The sequence below is a fragment of the Ambystoma mexicanum genome, chromosome 9 (assembly GCF_040938575.1).
Source record: "Ambystoma mexicanum isolate Mex_15411 chromosome 9, UKY_AmexF1_1, whole genome shotgun sequence".
Taxonomy (NCBI): Eukaryota; Metazoa; Chordata; class Amphibia; order Caudata; family Ambystomatidae; genus Ambystoma; species Ambystoma mexicanum.
This window is the reverse complement of record NC_090931.1, coordinates 991,271,519-991,290,887: the sequence shown is the minus strand read 5'-3', so window position 1 is coordinate 991,290,887 and position 19,369 is coordinate 991,271,519. Positions and strand designations below refer to the sequence as shown.

The following is a 19,369-nucleotide window of genomic DNA, read 5'->3' as shown; positions in this document are numbered from 1 at the left end:
TACTGTGCTCCGTGACCTGCTGGGAATGTTGCCCATCAGGGCCAGCAAGAAGCCATGTGTCAGGTGTTCATCGGGGCGGTCGGGTCTGGGGCCAGAATCCCTGCTCATTCCTCCATGGGTGTCCCTGCTGTCTCCCACAAGCCCACACATTTTTCTCACACAGGCGAAAATGACATTTCCCCTGCGCCCAACAGGGGGATAATCACAAATAAAAGATCTGGAGGGACAAATAATAAGTAGCCATGGATTAGCAGTTTCCGGCTAACCACTTGATCAAATGAAGAATGTCTTATTGTATCTGAAGGGAAGATAGTGTTGAGCAGATTGCAGAGGATGCCAACCAAAAGCCTGTCCGTATTTACCATGAACTACTGAAGTGTAACCTAAGCAGCTGAAAGCTTCTGTGTCGTCATTATATTGCTATTGATGCTGGCTGGCCTCGAAAAGTGCTACTTTCCCCCAATAAGGGCAAGTGAACTTGATCAAAGTCTGAAGCAAAACAATGAGCTTCAATTGCTTCCTGTAAGTAAAATGTTGGTTGGTTGCTCTAAGAGCCGGCAGAAGATAATTCCACAGGTGTGCACCCAGCGATGAGAGGTAGCGTCCTCACAAATTTTAGATTTTAGGCATTAACAAAGTGTGAAAAAGTCTGACTTGGGAACTACAACGTCATTTTTATTTATTTTTCGTTCGAAATGGTACCTGTCCATAACGGTAGTTTGGACGACAAGCAATTCCTTAAACTGGAACTTTGAAATAACAGAGAGCCAGTTCAGCCAGTCGGGGAATGCAGAGCTGGGGGAGGAATGTAAATGCTTTAGAAGATTCCTGTCTCCAGCTGACAGCTCTCGCAGAATCTTTGAGATTCAATTCATATATCGTAAAACCCCAGTAATCTATCAAAAGTTATGGGTCGGACTCATTTCAGCCAAGCCCAACTCACCTAACTCACCAAATAGCAGACCTATTTCAGTGCACATTTGTATAGCGCAAGTTCAATATAGCTAAACCAACTTAAGCCAACTCTTTATGGCCCATAGATTGGAGCTATGGCATGCATTGACTGGATGGATGTTTTTTCAAAGTGTCTTCACTCTTCATGAAATTGACATTGACGGGTACTCTTAATAGCTGAAATGGTCCAACAATAGCGCTGTGAAAGATAAGCCAAGACATGTCTCAAAGAGGGTGCACATCATCAAAAACCTTCCAATTTAAGTTTAAGGAGAAGGAAAAGAAGAAGATTCATTGCAAGATTTAAATTTAACTAAAAGTTTGGCATTACCAGTGAGGAAAAATGTGTGCATACTTTTGTTTTTCAGACTGAGACAATAAATGTGCTTCTTAAGTATCTGTTTGTGTCGCTCCATTCTAGCATGTCAATTGAGCTTTCACTCAATCAACTGAAAGAACGTGGCAATAAATATAAGAATTTTGATATAGTTCTTGAGGGCTGCGTGAAGAGATGACCACTTAAGTGGTAAGTAGGAATTTTATTAGAGCCTGCGGAGCGCCGTACCAGCTGCTGTGATCACAACGACATGACTGAACAAAACGAATGTAAACAATTCTAGACTATTCAACAGATTCTAAGAATGAAAGTTCCAAGTAAGGATGCTGTAATACATGGAACCCAACATATCTCCCGCCCTTAAAATAGGAAGGACAAAAACAATTAAAACATTTGAACATAAAAAGTAAAGGCAAAACACAAATAACATGGTGCTCATGACTCAAAATAAATAATAAGCACTTTTCATACCAATGTTCATCGTACAAAGTCCTTGAAGTGTACAGGAACCTTCCTCAGTCTCTTGCTTACCCTGACACCACCACGCATGCCTCCTCCTTCCACCATGGGAGCACCTCCAGTTCTTTCCTTTCCCCCCAGACCACTTGTAGTTCTACCGGCAACATCACCATCCACACCCACCCAGTCTGCCCATTGACCACATTTCACCACCTTCCACAATAACCACTCCATTTCTTCTCACTGCAATAATCTTCTTAGGACCCGGGAATTTACTTTCAAGATATTTGAGTCTCACTAAAACCAGATAACCAACAGTCCACACTTGATCTTTCACACTGTGGCAGTCGTGAAAGGAGTAACAAGAAGAACTCATATGGACCCTGGCTGAAGGTACAGTCTGCCTTACAGCTTCCGCCAGTGAAGGAAGGACACGATTTCCAAAGAGGGAAGCAAGATCCCTCCCCTAAACATCTCCCAGGGAACAGAGAGAGATACCGAATCCAGAGGACCATCAGCAGATCCAAACCCGGTACCGCACCAGCAACCAGCGTGCCTTGCTAGGTTCTGCAAGCACGCTTCCTAGGTGGGCAGTGCCAGAGAGTCCCTGTAACCAAACCAAGGATAAGGCCATTGCCTGAAACACTCTTCTCAGCTTGGCCCGTCCTCCTTAAAAGATGACACAAGCCCAGTGAAGAAGCTTTGAGGAGTGTATCGGCAAGCATCAACCAGTGTCTGCCTTAAAGGACATTTTCGAAACCAGTCGAGCCCCTTGAGCTGCAACCAACTACACTGCTGAATGTTGTTATGCTGCAGTCAATTACGCCGTCCGGGACACCTCGACCACTGCTTGAGACCTGCCGACCAGCACTGACACAACGATTCCTGACCCCAAAGCCGTCATGTTAGCCAGCCTGCAGTCGTCTGTCCAGCCTCGCTCGCCAAACTGCCTGCCACCTGATACCTGCAACTCTCTCCCATCTGGAACTCTGTTGCAGAAGCTGCAAAGTGCCCTGAAACTGACTTGACGATGTCGAGCACCAAGAACCTCTACAAGCATAAGGTACATTGTGGTTCTGTCCCAGTGGTCCTTCTCTGAATGCCCCTAGTGACATTTTACGGCCCATTCCTCCCTTTGAGTTGCAACCAAGTATCCTTGAACTATTGCGATTCATTTCTTTACCGACTACCCTCCTGTCAGTACCCAGGGTGCATCCCTTTTCCTTCTTCAAACTGTCTGTCCTCCGCATTCCTTTACACGGTGGGTTGTATTTCATAGTGTGCTAGAACTGTCTGTTGTGATAATAATAAAGTAGACATTTTTATACAACCTTGACTAGACAGTCCCTTTAATCATTGGGTAATAATGGTATTTTCACTGTGTTGCCAACGATCCATGGCCTTGCAGAGATAAGCCTGCCATTCCTTCCACGTTACCAAAATTGGACAAGGAGGTTTAAAATGTGCTTGTGTTTCCAATCTTTTCGGAATTTCGGATCTCTTCTGTTATACTAGAGGTGTGTGGCTGATTGATGGTTTAGAAACCGATATTGATCACTGGACCACTGGTGCCCCGGAGATGGTTTTGCCAGAACAACTAAATGTGATTGGAGATGAGTAGCAGACAATAACAGAGTGGTTACCTCAGTGTCATGCACAATATGTCCAACTTCTTGTTGGTGAATCCTTAGGTTTCTATGATCTGCCACCAAAGTTGGCTTACCAACTGACTCTGGCAATGCGTGTACCAGCGAAGGCACCAGCCCCAATGAAGCCAGCAATGCGTCTTGTTGCTAAGGGCTCGCTTGCCGGCGTAGTCGCTTTCCCGCATCAGAGGGTTCTTTATTCTAATGTCCCTTGCAGAGAGCGCTGTTCTTCCCTAGTCGTGGGGCCGCTTGCTGCGAGATGCGATTGCTGGGCACAGCGGACCGCCGAAGGATTTTGGGCCCTTCTCGCCGTACAAGGAATGGGGTCACCGCTGCCTAACTATGTCACGGGTGAACACACCCGCACTGCCTCCAGTTGCTCTGCTCCTCTCTTTGGAGTCCCGGATCCCACAACTGTTGCCCACTCTGGGAAGTGGGGCCTCTGCAGGCCTCACGGTCTGCTCCCTTCAGGGACCACTTGCCGCCATTGAAGACATGACCACTTAAGGGGTAAGTAGGTATTATATTAGAGCCTTTGGAGCGCAGCACCTACTGCTGGGATCACAACGACATAACCGAACAAAGCAAGTATAAACAATTCTAAACTATTCAACAGATTCTAAGAAGGAAAGTTCCAGGGAAGAACTACATGGAAATACATGGAACCCAACACTGTGCCATGTCAGGTTTTCAGAACGACCATACAAATGACAACCGACTCCAAACGATTATATGTAAATCTTATTAATAAAAATATTGGTAATCCTGAATGTTCAACTGGGTTTGGCTCATGACACTCGTCCACCAGTACTCAAGGACTATTGCACGGATACAGTGCATTGTCAGAACGTGTGCACTGCAGTGAAACCCAGCTGGGCTGCTGCTAAGACACTGTTCACAAATGCCCTTTAGTGAGTGTTATACTCTGCCTATACGCTGTGGCTGTGTGTTGGCTGCATTTGAGACTTTCACCCAAGTTTATAAAATCGACTGCTTGGCGTTTAAGTTGTAAGAATCTGGCATCAGCTGTGTTTGGAAAAGCCACTTCTGGGACGCTCTTGACATGTTACTGGTGCTGTAGATGATATGATAGCATATGATATGATAGTTTATTTATATAGCGCCTATACACAATGTGTTTCAAAGCACTTCAAGGCAAGGGAGGGAACAAGGGAAAATACAACGGCATTCTTAAAGGCCATGAACAGTAAGGATGTGAAATTAACTATCGTACTCGGCCTGACAACATTTCAGATAGTGCAAGAGCTAAGACATAGATAAGGAAGAGAAGGGGTGGGGAGAGTGGGAAGGAAATGGAAACAGACAGGCGACTACCGTACTAGGCCTGACGACGTTTCTGGTAAAGCCGGAGAAAAACAAAAGGTGAGGGAGAGGGGTGCAGAAAGGGAGGGGAGGAACAAAACAAGCGACTATCATACTAGGCCTGACAACATTTCAGATAGTGCTGAAGGGAGGGACAAGTAAGGGGAGGCAGATGAGACAGATGAGGTTGCTGTCATACTAGTTCCAGGGACAATTCTGATAGAGTAAGTGCATAGAAAAAGGAAAGGGGAGGAGATAGGAAAAGGGAGAGGGGAGAGGAGGAGAGAACAGAGAGTAAGCAGTCAAAAAGAGTGGACAAGCAAGAGGGGAGAGCGAATACAATGAGCACACCACCAGAAAACTCCTATCTCTAGGACCAAAGAGCATAACATCACCTCGCAACGTACACACGTGCCCTATGCATAACCCTGTGGCCTTAATGTTGCTCACACTTAATCTTTGCAACACCCCAATAGTACGTGCGTGGCTGTGAGAGGTTGTAGGTTTCACAAACAGGGGCATGGCAATTACTAACCAGGCAGTGGGAATGCTTGAGTACCATTGGCAAACACAGTCGCACCAGGCAGCGTTTCATCATCCGCAGGCATGCTGTTCTGTTGCATGGAAGATGTATCCTTATGCAAATCACCAAAAGGAGCTGCCTGACACACACACTGTTAAGCCACACCCTCACTGCCCTGTGTATGAGGCAACCCCATTCTCATTATGCCAGATCCTGGCGTGTGTGTGCCCAAACATGGACCAGCTACATGTAGAGACCTAAACTGCGATTCGCTGTTTAATCTAGCGAGGCAGAAGCGCACCTGGCGTTGTTACCTTGCACTGACGGCTGTGTGGCCTAGCAATGTGGGTCTGGCTACTTCGTTTTGGGATGAGGATGGACTGATTTGCATAAGGTTCGTCCCCTTCTATGTAGCCTTAGGTGACATAGAAAAGGATGAGAGGTCACTCTAAAGCACAAAAGCAACAGCCCAAGTGTATCTCTGAGGCATTCCAACCACACCCTCATTGCTCAGCATCACACCAACATCCTCAAACACGTTTGTGTATAACAGAAACCTTTTCTCCAACATCTGCAGTGGGGCAAGTAGGTGAATTGTGGGCTGTGCGATTAGTGCACTCACTGACATACAGTATGAAACTCCATGGCAATCCACACATTGTGTTAAATGTATGACGCATGCTGTCGTGCTCCAGTGCACATCCGCAAATTCAATCGTTACACTGCGGCGGAAGGGAGACAAGGCACAGGCGGGCGGCATACTCACAGGGGTGTGCGACTGTTCCGTGAGCTTTTGCTCCCACATTTTTAGCCGCCTCTCCCGCTCTTTCAGCTCCTGCTCCTTAAAGCTGAGGTCACGCTCCAGCTTCTTCAGCCTCTCCAAGGTTTCCTCAATTTCACACCTGTGGGGGGAACAATCATTAGCCCCAGTCATCCTCTTGCTGGTCATTAAATGTTGAAAGCCGCAATATATACAGAAAATCAACCTATGCCCTTTTTCCCCCAAGTTATTACATGAAGATCCATAATTACAACAGGAAATGTTTTTGCAAAATATTTTATGCAATATAAAGCAGTCTTGAGAGGGAGAGCAAGAGGAAGGTGCATAAACTTAGATGTTGATGGGTGCAGGCTGGAAATACATGGTTCATGGAGGCTAGGTCTCTAGATGGATTTATGGTAATGATACTTCTGCATCTGTCTATCCAGAGTGAAGTGGCCAAGATCAGTTAGCTACCAGCGCTGGAACCCCAGGATGGCCACTTGTCTGGGGGATGGGGTGTATGTGTGGTGGGGTAGAGGTGTTGCGGAGCTGTGCATAGAGTTCTCCATGGATGCAGTATTCAGTGTGGTGGGGAAGCAGTAATGAAGCAGTGTTCTGCCTATTTCTATATGTAGAGTGAAATGTGAAGAGATTGAAAAGGTGAATAGGCTAGAAGGGGAGGTGGGCTTGTCCTGGACTGACAGTATTGATATGGGTATGGGGGTCCTTGCTGTCCCCAGTTTAGTATTTAAGATGACTTTGGGGCGGTGGTGATATATGAGAGAAATCTAATGTATGTGTTACTCAAATAATTAAATACTTCTGTTTGTGAGGAATCAATGGGCCTCATTACAAGTTTGCCGGTCCGGTAACTACGGTACAGGTAAGCTTGTCGGTACCGTAGTTACCGGACTGGCAAACTACAAGTTCTGCTCGCAGGTGCCTTTTAGTCCACCAGGTCGGACCTGGCGGGCAGACCGGCACCCGCGATCAGACTATGGCGGATGCACCGGCACCATTCTGAATGGTGCCGGTGCATCCGGCCTCCCCATTCCCATTGAGCCCTATAAAGCTCGAATGGGAATGGAGAGCATTTTATACCGGCGCCCGGGAATGGCCAATTATCGGGTCCAGCAAGGCCGTAATGACCCGGTAATTGCCCATTCCCGGGCACTGGTAAAATTTGCAAGTTTGGCAAGGCTACCGCCGAACTTGTAATGAGGCACAATAATTTCTACCAAATAAAAGCATTTTAAGGAGGCTGTCTTTGCTCCCTCACCTTAACATTCTATGAGAAAACACTTCCATCTATCGATTGAAGACAAAGGATAATGTGCTAACCTGTAACTCCAGTTCTCCAGCATTGGTATCTGTCATAGATTCAGATGCTGTGAATATTCCCTCCTGTCAGACTGGGAATCCTCGGTTACACCTTTCCTATCTTACTAAAAGGAAAAAACAGGCGTGTTTTGTATCATATGCCCCTCCGTGTGAGTGCTTTTGGATGTCGAGTATCCAGCCCCTCCCCTGGAGCCCCGTTTCAGATTCTAACCAGTGCGTGCTGGCTAATTGCATAGCTGAGATTAGGCTTTACCACATGGGTGCATGTGAATCTATGAAATATACCAATGCTGGAGAAATAGGTAAATGCCTACCTTACTGGAACATACGCTGCAGGATGGCTCTCCCCGTTCTTACATCTGCTGCGTGTTGCCCTTCTAGACAGTAATGCCTCGTGAAAATATGCAGGATCGACTAGGTGGCTGCCTGGCATATGTCTGTTAATGAAATTCCGTCCCACAGTGCTGCAGACGCCGCTGTGGTTCTAGTGGAATGGGCACAAGCAGCGTTTGTTAAGGGTTTGATTGCTTTTGTATGGCAGAGATTGTTGACGAGACCTATCTGGATATCCCTTGCTCCAAGATTGCTTTCCCCTTTTTCCAAGGTCCGAAAGCTTCGAATTGTTGCATGGCGTCTCTGAACGATTTTGTCCTATCCAGATAATACTTAATTGCTCTTTTTTCATGCCAGGGGAGTGTAATGCAATTTCCGCTGGTGATGTAAAGTTCTGGAAAAATGCAGGTAATGTATTGATAGAGTTTTTGTGAAAGTCTGTTGGGACCTTGGTCCTCAGCAGCACTTTATCCTCCCGAAACGCGAACACGTCGTGTTCATCGCCAGTACCTGAATCTCTAATACCTTTCTGGATGAGGTGATAGCAACCAAAAAGGTGAATTTCCATGATATATACTTGATATTTGCTGTAGCCAATGGCTCGAAGGGCACCCTCATGAGCCCTGCAAGCACCGTGATTAGGCTCCATTCTGGTGATGCCCTCCTGGTAGGGAGGAATGACCGAAACAGCCCTTGTAGGAAGTGTTTAACAAGTCTTTTGCCGAACACAGGCTTATGTCCCCTCGTCCTAGAGTGCCTAGAGATGGCGGCCAGGTGAACTTTGATAGATGAGTGGGAGAGGCCTCCTATGGCCAAAGACAGCAGGTATGGGAGGAGCTCCTCCTGGCATATAGTGAGTGGTTGGATCTGTTGTTGTTGTACACACCATGTGCAGAACCGCTTCCACTTGAGTTTTTATGAGCGGTTGGTGGAGGGCGCTCTTGCCGAGCTTAGAATTTCCTTACATTCTTGTGGGATGTTAAGGTGCCCAAATTCTGTGAAGTCAGGAGCCATGCTGTTAACTTTAGGGACTGTGGGTCGTGGTACAGTATTCTCCTCTGGTCTTGACATAATATGTTGTTGTGGTCCTGTAGACAAATTGGTTGGCCCTCTGATAACCAGAGGAGGTCTGGATACCACGTTTGGTCCGACTACCTTGGTGCATTTAGGATTATTGAGAAAGAATATGATATGCTCTCATCATTTGCATCATCTTGCGGATCACTGGTATTGGTGTAAATGCATAGGCGAACAGGTTCAGCCATGGATGGAAAAAGCTTCCCTCACAACCTTTCCTGTGGAGTTCTGCTTGCAAACTCTGAACACCTTTTGCTTTGCCTGGTGGCAAACAAGTCTATCTGTGGGTGTCCCTATTGTGGAAAGACTTTCCTGAGTTGACTGTCTTTTAGTGCCCACTCGTGGCACTGTGTCAATGCACTGCTGAGGCTGTATTCCATTGAGTTTTGGACCCCTGGGAGATGGTGCGCCTGGAGAAATATGTGGCTGGTGATCAACCAGTGCCATGTCTGCTGCGTTTTCTGGGGTAAAGTTGCTGATCTTGTACCTGCGTATTTCCTGATGTATTAGATAATAGTTGTATTGTCTGTGAGAACTCTCACTGTGTACCCTCGCAACAACGGTAGGAAAGATCGGGGAGACCATCGACTGCTCTCAACTCCAGAACATTTATATGTAGAGTCACCACTGCAAGAGTTCAATGGCCTTTGATTTGAAGCTGATCTACATCTTCCCCCCAGCCAGACACGGAGGCATCTGTGATAAGTGTCTTCTGGTGTATCGGTTCCTGCAATGGGTTCACCTCCGTTTAGTTCTGAGTGAGGTACCACTACCTGAGATTTTTTGTCAGTGAGGGAATAATTTGTTCCCTGTGCTCCCACAACCGTGTCATCTGCGACCATCTGTTGACTATAAACTCCTGCAGAGACCTCATTTGGAGCCTGAAATTGGGAATGAGGGGGATGCAAGAGGAAATACTGCCTAGTAGGTCTATATATTTGGGAATAGACATCCTGGTTTGAAGGTGGGGACCAACGATGTTAAGTTTTTTGTCTGCCAATGGTCTCACTGGAGCCTCTGCTGTGGAAAATTGTGCCCCAAGAAACACTAGCTTCTTGGATGGCTGAGTAGAGGACCTCGCGTAGATTATGGTAAATCCTAGTTGCTCAAGGATTTGCTCAGTTTTTGAGATGGTCTGGTGTGCCTTGGGTAGAGTTGGTGCCCGGATCAGCCAATCGTCCAAGCATGGATTGACATGGTGCCTACGCTTTCTGAGGTATGCTGTGAAGGTTGAGAGGCAATTTGTAAATGTCTGAGGTGCAAATTCTAGCCTTAAGGGCACTACCAGGAACTAGTGTTTGTTTCCTACCACAAGCCTTAGGTATTTTCTGTGTTTCTGATGTAGCAATATATGAAAATACACGTCCTATAAATTGAGAGGTGCCAGGACGTAATGTGCCTGCACTGCTCGTATTACCTCCTGTAGCGTTACCATCTTGAACCTTTGTTTCTTTATACATTTTTTCAGATGTCGCAGGTCGAGTATGGGATGCCACTTGCCCTCTGGCTTTTTTCAACAAAGTACCTGGAGTAGACTCCTGTGCCTTTGAGATGTTTGGGCCTTTTATATTGCGTGCTTTTGTAGCATTTCCTGTACTTCTTCCTGGAGCACATTTAGATGCAGAGGTTTTTGTCGCTTTGGGGGAATGTTCAGGGGTTTCTGCAGAACTCTAAAAGATGTCCCTGCTGGATGACATCCAGGACCTATTTGTCTGTTGTTATCTGATACCACTCGTTGATATAATTTGCAACATTTCACCCTATCTGTGCTCCGGTTTGATGTCTTTTGGAGTCACACTTGAGTTTCCCCTCACAGCCCCTTTGCGTCGTTGTGATTGCCTGTAGTCCTTGGACCTTTGATAATCTTGAAAGCTTCTTCTGTACTCCTGAGAGTAGTAGGTACTCTTAGTATACGCCCTTCCGCCTCTTGTGGAGGACGACGAGGTGGCTGTTCCAGATGCTCCACTGAAGGGACGGGAATTCCTTTTGATCTGCTCTTCATCCCATGAACATTGGGCTTATCTGCTTGGTTTGTAGAAGTTGCTCTGAATCAGTTTCTGTCTGTAGAACTTGATTTAGATTGATTTCTGAAGTAGGATTTCTCCGACCCCTTCCAGCACGACATGCAGTTAGAATCAGAAGAGGTCTCCAGGGGCGGGGCTGAATACTCGATGTACTACTGGCTAGGGCCAACAACACCCATAAGGAGGGAAATAGGCTACACAACACACCTGAGGTTTCCTTTTAGTATGATAGGAAAAGTGTAACCAAGGTACAGCATGTCAATCAATGATCATCCAATCCTAGAGAAGATACAGTGGGTGTGCCAAAACACTGGGTCTAGTTCACAAAAGCAAAGCTTGCTCCGAGAAGCATGTACTTACCCTTCAGCTTTATAATGTAGACGTGCAAAATACACCATGTTTACTTATGTAAGTAAATAGATGTGCAAATGACTCACACTTTCTGTACCCTTGCAAATTTGCCACGTGAAAATGCATGGGGTCGAAGCACCAAGGCCCAGGGAATTGCAAGCATTTTGTACTTTTAGTACATTTTGTGAGTAGTGCACATTCTACTCATGTACAAATTATAAAAGGCGTAGGGGTAGGTACCTTTGGAAGCAAGATGTACTTTTCTGTTAATGAGCCCACAATCCCAAGCCTAAATCCTACCACTTAATTATTGTGTTCCAAAAATCAACCAACTAGAAATATAAAACATGCAAATAAACACAAAAAAGCACCCTGAAAAAAAGTGTGATAGAAAAATTACAGAGCCACATATAGAGGCTCCAAAATTCACTGAAAAATACATGAATACACTCCAAAAAATTAAACCTCTTTGGATCTTGTGAAACAAATTATGCGTGGATGGAGTAGATAATGTTGCTGTACTTAAGCTGCACAAATGAATCATTTGGGATTTCTGCCATTGCTGATTTGTTAGGCAAACTCAAATAGGTTTGATGTTGTTGATTGATAACCAAAAATAAAGCAAAGGGTCAAGCATATCCTGCTTTATTAGGGTTAGAAAGTTACTTAGCGTTATCAATCTTTCGCGTCATGCACAAATACTGCGCCTTCTGCCTCCCCCTCTGACTTACCGTCACTCACACCAAGTCCAGACCTTATTGTTGATCTATTGAGGTTGGATGGAGGAGTTCATAACCCCTCGGATCGGCATTAAATTGACTCAGGCCCCAATGAAAACGTACCCACAGTCACAAATAGAAATTTGTTCTTGTTGTGACAAGATCTTTTGAGAAGTTGTTCAGCGAAATATGAGGCCAATTTAGCATTGTAAAGAATATTTGTTCAGTAACACTGGTCAAATCGGTTCCATGTGCTAAAATCGTGGCAAAAATGGGCGTGAACACAAAATATTGCGGCTAAAAGGAAGTGATTTTGCCACCGCAATCCATGTAAAGGATGCAGGGGCCACCCCCGCAACCCTTGGACCATTATACCATTTAAGAGGAGCGGGGGACACTCCCGCAACCCCCGCTCCCTTTAAATGGTGTAATGGGGTATACCTTTAACGGGTCAAACCATGACATTTTTGCCGCGATTTTTTGTTCAGGTGACATTTTTGCCGCAATGTTATCACTGCATACCATCAAATTTACTACCGAACTCGTAAAAGTGGCCCATCCACTTTGACCCAAAAAATGGCCCATGCAAGCATGTTGGGCCTGCAATTCAGGTATTGCTCTATGGGTCAGTCCAAGCCTGCTAACCCATTGTCCTCACCAAGGCCCACATTAGCTATTAAGAAGCTGCTATGGGGCACTCAATGAGGCAATGCTGCCCCTGCAATGTCTGAAGCAGAGGTTGCCAGGAGAATCAAGTGAGCTGTCAGGGGTCACAGCTGGCCTGGTGACACGTAAATGACAGCCATGCTATTTGGAATTAGCACCCGGCACGCGCGGCGCAATGGGAATACTGCGTGGTGATTGGCTCATTTGCAAGCCATACCACACGGTATTCCCTTTTACGCCGTGCGTGCCGGCTACTCTGTTCCCAGAGAGGGACGTGGCAGCCCCTCAGCCAATGAGGAGGCTCGAAATGGGGCAATTTCCGCTCCGAGCCTCCCCATGGCTGGAGGCTTCCTTCGTCCCCCGCCGGGGACTCAGGTAAGAATTTATTTTTCTTTTCTCCCTCCTCCCACCTCCCACCCCGCTTACCTTCTATCCTGCGATCTCCGGCGGGGGACGATGGAAACCTCCAGCCGTGTGGAGACTCGGAGCGGGGCCATCCCAGCTCCAAGCCTCCACATGGCTGGGGGCTTCCATCATCTCCAGCCGGAGACCGCATTACTTTTTTTTTTTTTTCCCCCATCCCCCTCCCTTCCGCCCTCCCAACCCCACTTACCTTCTTTTTTCTTCTGGTCTTGGGAGCGAACGCGCTGGGAATTCTGGTGCCCCTAGCGCGTCCGCTCCCGATGGCCGCCACGGAAAGGGAAAACGGACTACGTTTTCCCTTTCCCGGCGGCCATTTTTTTTTTCTGTTTCGAAACAAGCGAAACGGAAAAGAAAATGCCATTAGCACCCCGGTCTAACGGGCCGGGGTGCTAATGGCAATAAGACCCTCGGCGGCAGGCCAATACCGCCCACGGTATTGCCCCCGGGGCTTCGTTAAGTAAATAACTACAGCCACGGGGGCATTACCTGGGGCGGTATTGGCCCGCCGCCTCGGGTCTTATTGCCACAATATAAGTATCTAAAAAAAAAGTGCAGCTCAAACACTGTCAACCAAATTAATGTTTTGCCAGACATCTAATGCAATTCTACATTAAAAGAATAACAAGCATTTGCAAAACCAACATTTTGGGCTTTTGTGTAGGCACGGGATAGATATTTGCTAAGCACTGCCATAATGATTACCTGGGCATATGATGGCAGTACCTAGCAAATTCCTATCTAACACCTATACACAAGCGATTGGCTTTGCCAGTGCTTGTTTTTCACAGGACTTCATTGCAGGGAATATAGGGAATGTTAGCCAAGACACAACTAATAGAAATGACGGGTGAGGACCTAATTGCTGCCTAGTCAGCACACATCTATTATAGCAATGTGGCACTTTACACTCAAACTCTACTAGTAAAGGTGTGGATCACTTAGAATCCCAATTAACATATTTATATTTCCCCTTCAGAGTTTTTTATTTTACATTAAGGGAAATGTGAAAATTACCACTTTATACTCTTTAATGACAACTCCAACCCCGACTCCAGTGTCTGGCGTGCACCCACCGCGTACCCTTTGGTTGGGTTTATGAGTTTGCAGGCAGGAAGCTGTTCGATCCCATCACAGGAAAGCAGGATTAATGTGCACTCTGCTGGCCCATGGCCCATCAGCTCCGTTTAACCAGACTCCTGTCCACAGGGAGGGAGGTTGGAGCAGTCCTGCTATGAGCAGGGTGGCACAGCAGAGTATCCCCCAACATGGACCTCCTAAAAAAAGAGGCGGTGGTCAGGACTACTTTTATAGCAGTAATTGCCTTTTGATTGTAGGCCTATTCTGCACATTTGGGATCTGGTTGCATAGTTTTAAAACATTCTTGTTTCTGTTGTGTGATTGTGTGACTACTTTTGAATAATCCGAACTTCATTGCAGATACTAACGGTTCAAATCCCTCTGTAATGAATTTACAAAAATTATTTGCATGCCTGCTCCCGCTTGGGAAACAATTATACGTTGGGGCTACTAGAGAGTACCCATATGACAGCAAAACCGTCAGACCCAATAACAATGACCGATTTGACACTTTAATAGTAACTCCTGGCATAACGCCTCACAAGCAGATGCTGGTACTACAAATGGTATTTGGCCCATAGGGCACTGGTCTGTGGGCCCAAGACTCTGCAGAGGTGGATGTTTGGGCAGCTGCCCATCTATACTGTGTGACTTAAAGATTAATAAGGCCTGTACTGTAAAACTGATTTGGGCTGAAAGGAATTATTTTATGGAAAAAGTGCTATTAAATGACATTGGCCCTCATTACAAGTGCAGTAGTCCGGAAACAATGTGCCGGTAATTCCGATTACCGGCACACATTCCGGCCTGCCGCACTGAGAGAGGATGCCGGCAACAGCGCTGCCGGTAACATTGTACTGTGTGCTATCGTTGTCGGTAGCACAGGTAACATAACCTGCGGCACCCCCCTGATCCAGTACCGGAAACACCGGCACCACGGATATTATTCAGCATTACATCATCACACTTCCCGGAAACACCACCACAAAAATGCTGGTGCCATTGGGAAAACCGTGCCAGAAACACCGGCACCGCGGAGCAGGCAGTAACCAGGCATGCAGGAACAGGTCACAGGTGAACCAAATTGACCCCGAAGCACATAATGAGTACAGGGACTGCTGAAAAGGGCCACACACCTTAGAAAACAATCATGCTGCCACTCGTAGTAGCAGTCATGGACATGGAGGCGCTGCATGCAGGAATGCAGCTCTATGAGCAGGGGGTGCAACAGTGGCAACAGGCTGACAGGCGGAGGAGGAGGAGAATGCAGAGGAAAAATGGGCAGCAAGTAGTGCCCCAGAGGCATGCACCCATACCCCTCACAAGGGCCACACCCTGGTCCCTGACTGACAGGCAGAGCCACACACTTTACCGCCTGAACAGGGAGACCATCCTCGCAATAGTGGACCTCATCAAACATGACATTCAGAGTGTCTTTGGCATCTGGACTGCCATAGCCTCCCCTGTTGAAGGTGGCATCTGTGCTGCATTTCCTTGCCACAGGCACATTTCAGCACACAGTCAGGGAGCTGCATGGCATCTTGCAGACAGGATTTTCAAAAGTGCTTGTGCAGGTCATGGATGCCCGCTTGTATCATGTGTCCCAGCACATTTCCCTACCAGTGACACAAACCCAGGTGAACACGACCAAGGTCCGCTTCCATGCCCTTCTGGGCATGTCAAATGTATTTGGTGCACTGAACTGCACACACATTGAGCTAGTGGCCGGCCACGCCACAGAGGAGGCGTATGAGAAAAGGAAGCTGTACCACTTAATGAATATGCAGGTTGTCTGTGATGCGGACATGTCAATCACACAATGCTGCACACGCTTTCCGGAATCAACACATGACTCCATGCTCCATTGGTTGAGTCAAAGGATGTACACACACACACACACACCACATTGCATGTGTACGGGGCCATGGTCGGGGGTGGTGGGGGTGTCCACTGTTACCAGTGCATGACCCACAGGCACCATGCAAATGGAGGCACACAATCTGCAGGCAAAAATGGGTGCCCAGGACTGGCATGTACCACATGAGTATACAGATGGACACACCAGCACAATCTCGGCAGGATGGACAAGCACATGTAATGCACCACAGGTACTAGAATGCATCACTCCCATGGCACAAAGCACAGTGTGTCCTCTCTAGCCCCGCCCACCACCAGCAACCCATCCCTGTGAGTCGGATCCTACACATGTCTAGACCAACATTACCTGTCCCAGGGTGCAGCAAGGTGACTGAGGGGCCTCAAGCACACAGACCCAAATGCATGTGTCAGAACAACCACATCTCAACATGCATGGACTGCCCAGTCACTACAATGATATGGCCCTCCCCATGTCCTTTCCCATTTAGGTGGTTCCGGCTACCCCTTACTTGATGACCCCAGTGAGACACCTACAGAGCCACCAAGAAAGGGCATACAACCATGCGCACATCAGAACAAGGGTGACAATTGAGCAGACCGTTGGGCTGTTGAAGGCGCGGTTTTGTTGCCTTCACCTCTCCGGTGGGACACTGATGTACAGGCCACTGAAAGTGGGCAAGATAGTCCTGGCCTGTCCCATGTTGCACAATATGTGACTCAGGCGCAACATTCCCCTACCCCCGGACATGAACATGCCTCCGGCGGACGATGAAGATGACAGCGAAGTGGATGCAGTTGCAGACATTGGACAACGCCACAACAGGGATGACATGGATGGGCTGCAGCCTGCCAGGAACTCATACAAAACTACTTCTGAGCACACAGCACCTGCACACGACCCATGGCACATACTGCCAGGTAATGTTATGTTATGTATATTTGTAAAGCGCATTGTTCACTTGAAGGCATCATGGCGCTACATGCACATTGTCAGGAATTTCTAACTTGAAGCCAGTGTGCATAATAATCAGTTTCAGTTGTTTTCCTTATTTTTGACAAAAGATCTTTTCTTCACCCCATTGTCAGAATAGAAATAATATTATACCTCCTATTGCATTGTTTGAATGTGTGTTGGCCTACACCAAGTTGTCTAAAACATTGTGTAAATAGATTCCGCGGCAAGGTCTTGACCTTAATGTACTGTGTAAATCGCCATCTTGGATTTAGCTGCCATTTTAGGTTCTCTTGTAGTGTGGAAGTCACCCTGAACATCAAAATGGAGGCCGAATGACATTTAGAGTGGGATTCTGGCCGTTGCGACCTCCGCACACATGAATAAGTAATATGCCTGCAGGCCACTTGTTGGGGTCGCGAACTGAGACCTTGTCCTATCCCTGACCTGTGTGTAAATGAACAACTGTATCAGCGAAACTGATCAAGATGCATACATTATGGGATTGACCTGGCAACGAACTCTAGGCCTGGTTCTAAGAATGGTTAACCCGCGAGGGGGTTGGCCAGAGCTGGATAAAAAGTATAAAAACCTGAGTATCCCAATGTACGGTCTCTCACACTAACACGGCGAACTACCGTTGATAGTTCGTTCTGTTACTCTGAGGGCCGAATAGCTATCCGTTTGTCAATTGACTTTTTGGTAATTGTTGTAGCTTTTGAATAAAGCACTTTGTATGTCCTTTGTAACCTGTGTTGGTGTGTTTCCTTTGGGCTTCCCGGCCTCATATCAATTTCTCTGTTTCCACAGTTGGCGCCCGAATAGGGACCCTCAAGATTGATGCCGGATCTTTGAAGGTTGACGCAGACTATCGAACTGGGATCGGACGGTGTGATTCTGCGGGCCCGACCGATCGAGACGCGATACCTCGGCAGCGCTGCACGATCCGAACCTTGGACGATAGTCGTGTGGTCTGACACGGCATCTTGATGAGGGTCCAATTTTGAGGCGGGCAGATTTGCCGAAACCACCAAACACAAGGTAAAATTCGTTAGGTAAGTTCTTTGGTAAACCGTACGGTCCTCCTTAGGTTTGGTCAGGTGCAGTCATGACCCCGCTCTTAATTTAACCCTGACAATTTGAATTTGGCGTATTGTATCTGCAGACACAAATATTGAACCAGGTAACACCATTTTTTGTGAAATGCCTGGGAAATTGTCTAGCTGCTTTAGGGCTCTGTTCCGCAGCGATCGACAATCCTTGGAATTTAGCCATCCGGCACCACAGGAGGGGTCGCCGGCGTGTACTATGTACTGTAAGTATGGCATTGGAAGTATAGTATTTAATGATATTTGGCACAGACAGACCAGACATGCCTCCGAATTTCAGTGGCCAATCAACGGTAGTTTTGAGATCCCCCGTATTGAATACTTAGAATCGATCTTGTTAAAGAAAAAGGCTAGACCAGCAGCCTTTGACATGTTACAGAATTGGAAGAAAGAAGCATTACAGCAGCTTAAAAGTAGGGATAAACATGCACGTCGTCATAAAACAAATGCCGAAAAAGCATTATTATATGATAAAGAAAAGTGGTCAGAATCAGTTAAAAATATGGATAGAGCCTTTTCACTCGGAATCCAGATGATTTACCCCTCTAAAGATTTCCATGTTTCTGAGGAATTTATTGAGAAGTTATTAAATGAACGCAGGCCTGATGCTTCAGCGCCACCTCCGTATGCCCCTATTTTGGGCGCCCTGCCCGTTCCTGTTGTCGCTCCTGTTGTTATTCCTGTTCCCCCTGTACAGACTATTGTTCCTAGTCCTTTGGTTGTTGTTCCTCCGCCTATGGCGCCGCCCCTTCCCTTTGTACCGATAGTTGCACCTTTATTAAATTTACCTATACCTCCGCTCCTGAGTTGCCCCGTATTGACTGAAGTCGATCCAGGTGCAGGATCAAAGATTGTGACTTGTAGTACTGTTCTGCAGATAAGAAACAGGAATTGTTTGCATGGGCTAAGCATTGCATGGAGAAAGGTGATCAAGTTAATGTTTTTTCCACATTATCTAATTTGAATAGTTTTCCCGAGAAAAATGTTTTTATCGAAGGTTTGGGGACTCATTTGTGTGTGATGTGGGGTATATTACAAAATTAAAATCTTCCACAAGGGGTGAGAGATCTGAATGCTTTGGCACTTTCAAGGGACACGGAGCAGAAGGTATATGGACATGTCGAAAAATTGTTTGAGTTTAGGAAAGATTTTGAAAAATCGCGAGATGAGGACGACGAAGATGATAGAATATATGTACAGACACGGTTCCTTCCGTGCCGTAGAGCGGCACCTGAGGAAGTACGAATTTGTACTAAAGATGTGGTTCGATGGATCTCGGATTCATCGATACCGCCAGACGAAGTGTATGACACGTATAGTCAGTATACAGTAGAAATGCAAAGAAAGGTAATTCAGGTGATGGTACAGCACCTGCAAGAGGAATGTGTAAGAAAGAGGGTTAGTTGCCCCATAG

At 46.7% G+C, this 19,369-nt stretch overlaps 1 protein-coding gene across 4 annotated transcripts in view; it reads right to left on the bottom strand.

The window, feature by feature from the left end:
* MAP3K20 (mitogen-activated protein kinase kinase kinase 20) overlaps positions 1-19,369 on the bottom strand; it is a 1,515,864-nt gene that overhangs the window by 572,751 nt on the left and 923,744 nt on the right. For all 4 annotated transcript variants that reach the window (XM_069616229.1, XM_069616231.1, XM_069616232.1 and 1 more), the window contains exon 11: positions 6,009-6,144. In XM_069616229.1, coding sequence (XP_069472330.1) covers positions 6,009-6,144 — 136 coding nt within the window. The remainder of the gene's footprint in view (positions 1-6,008; positions 6,145-19,369) is intronic.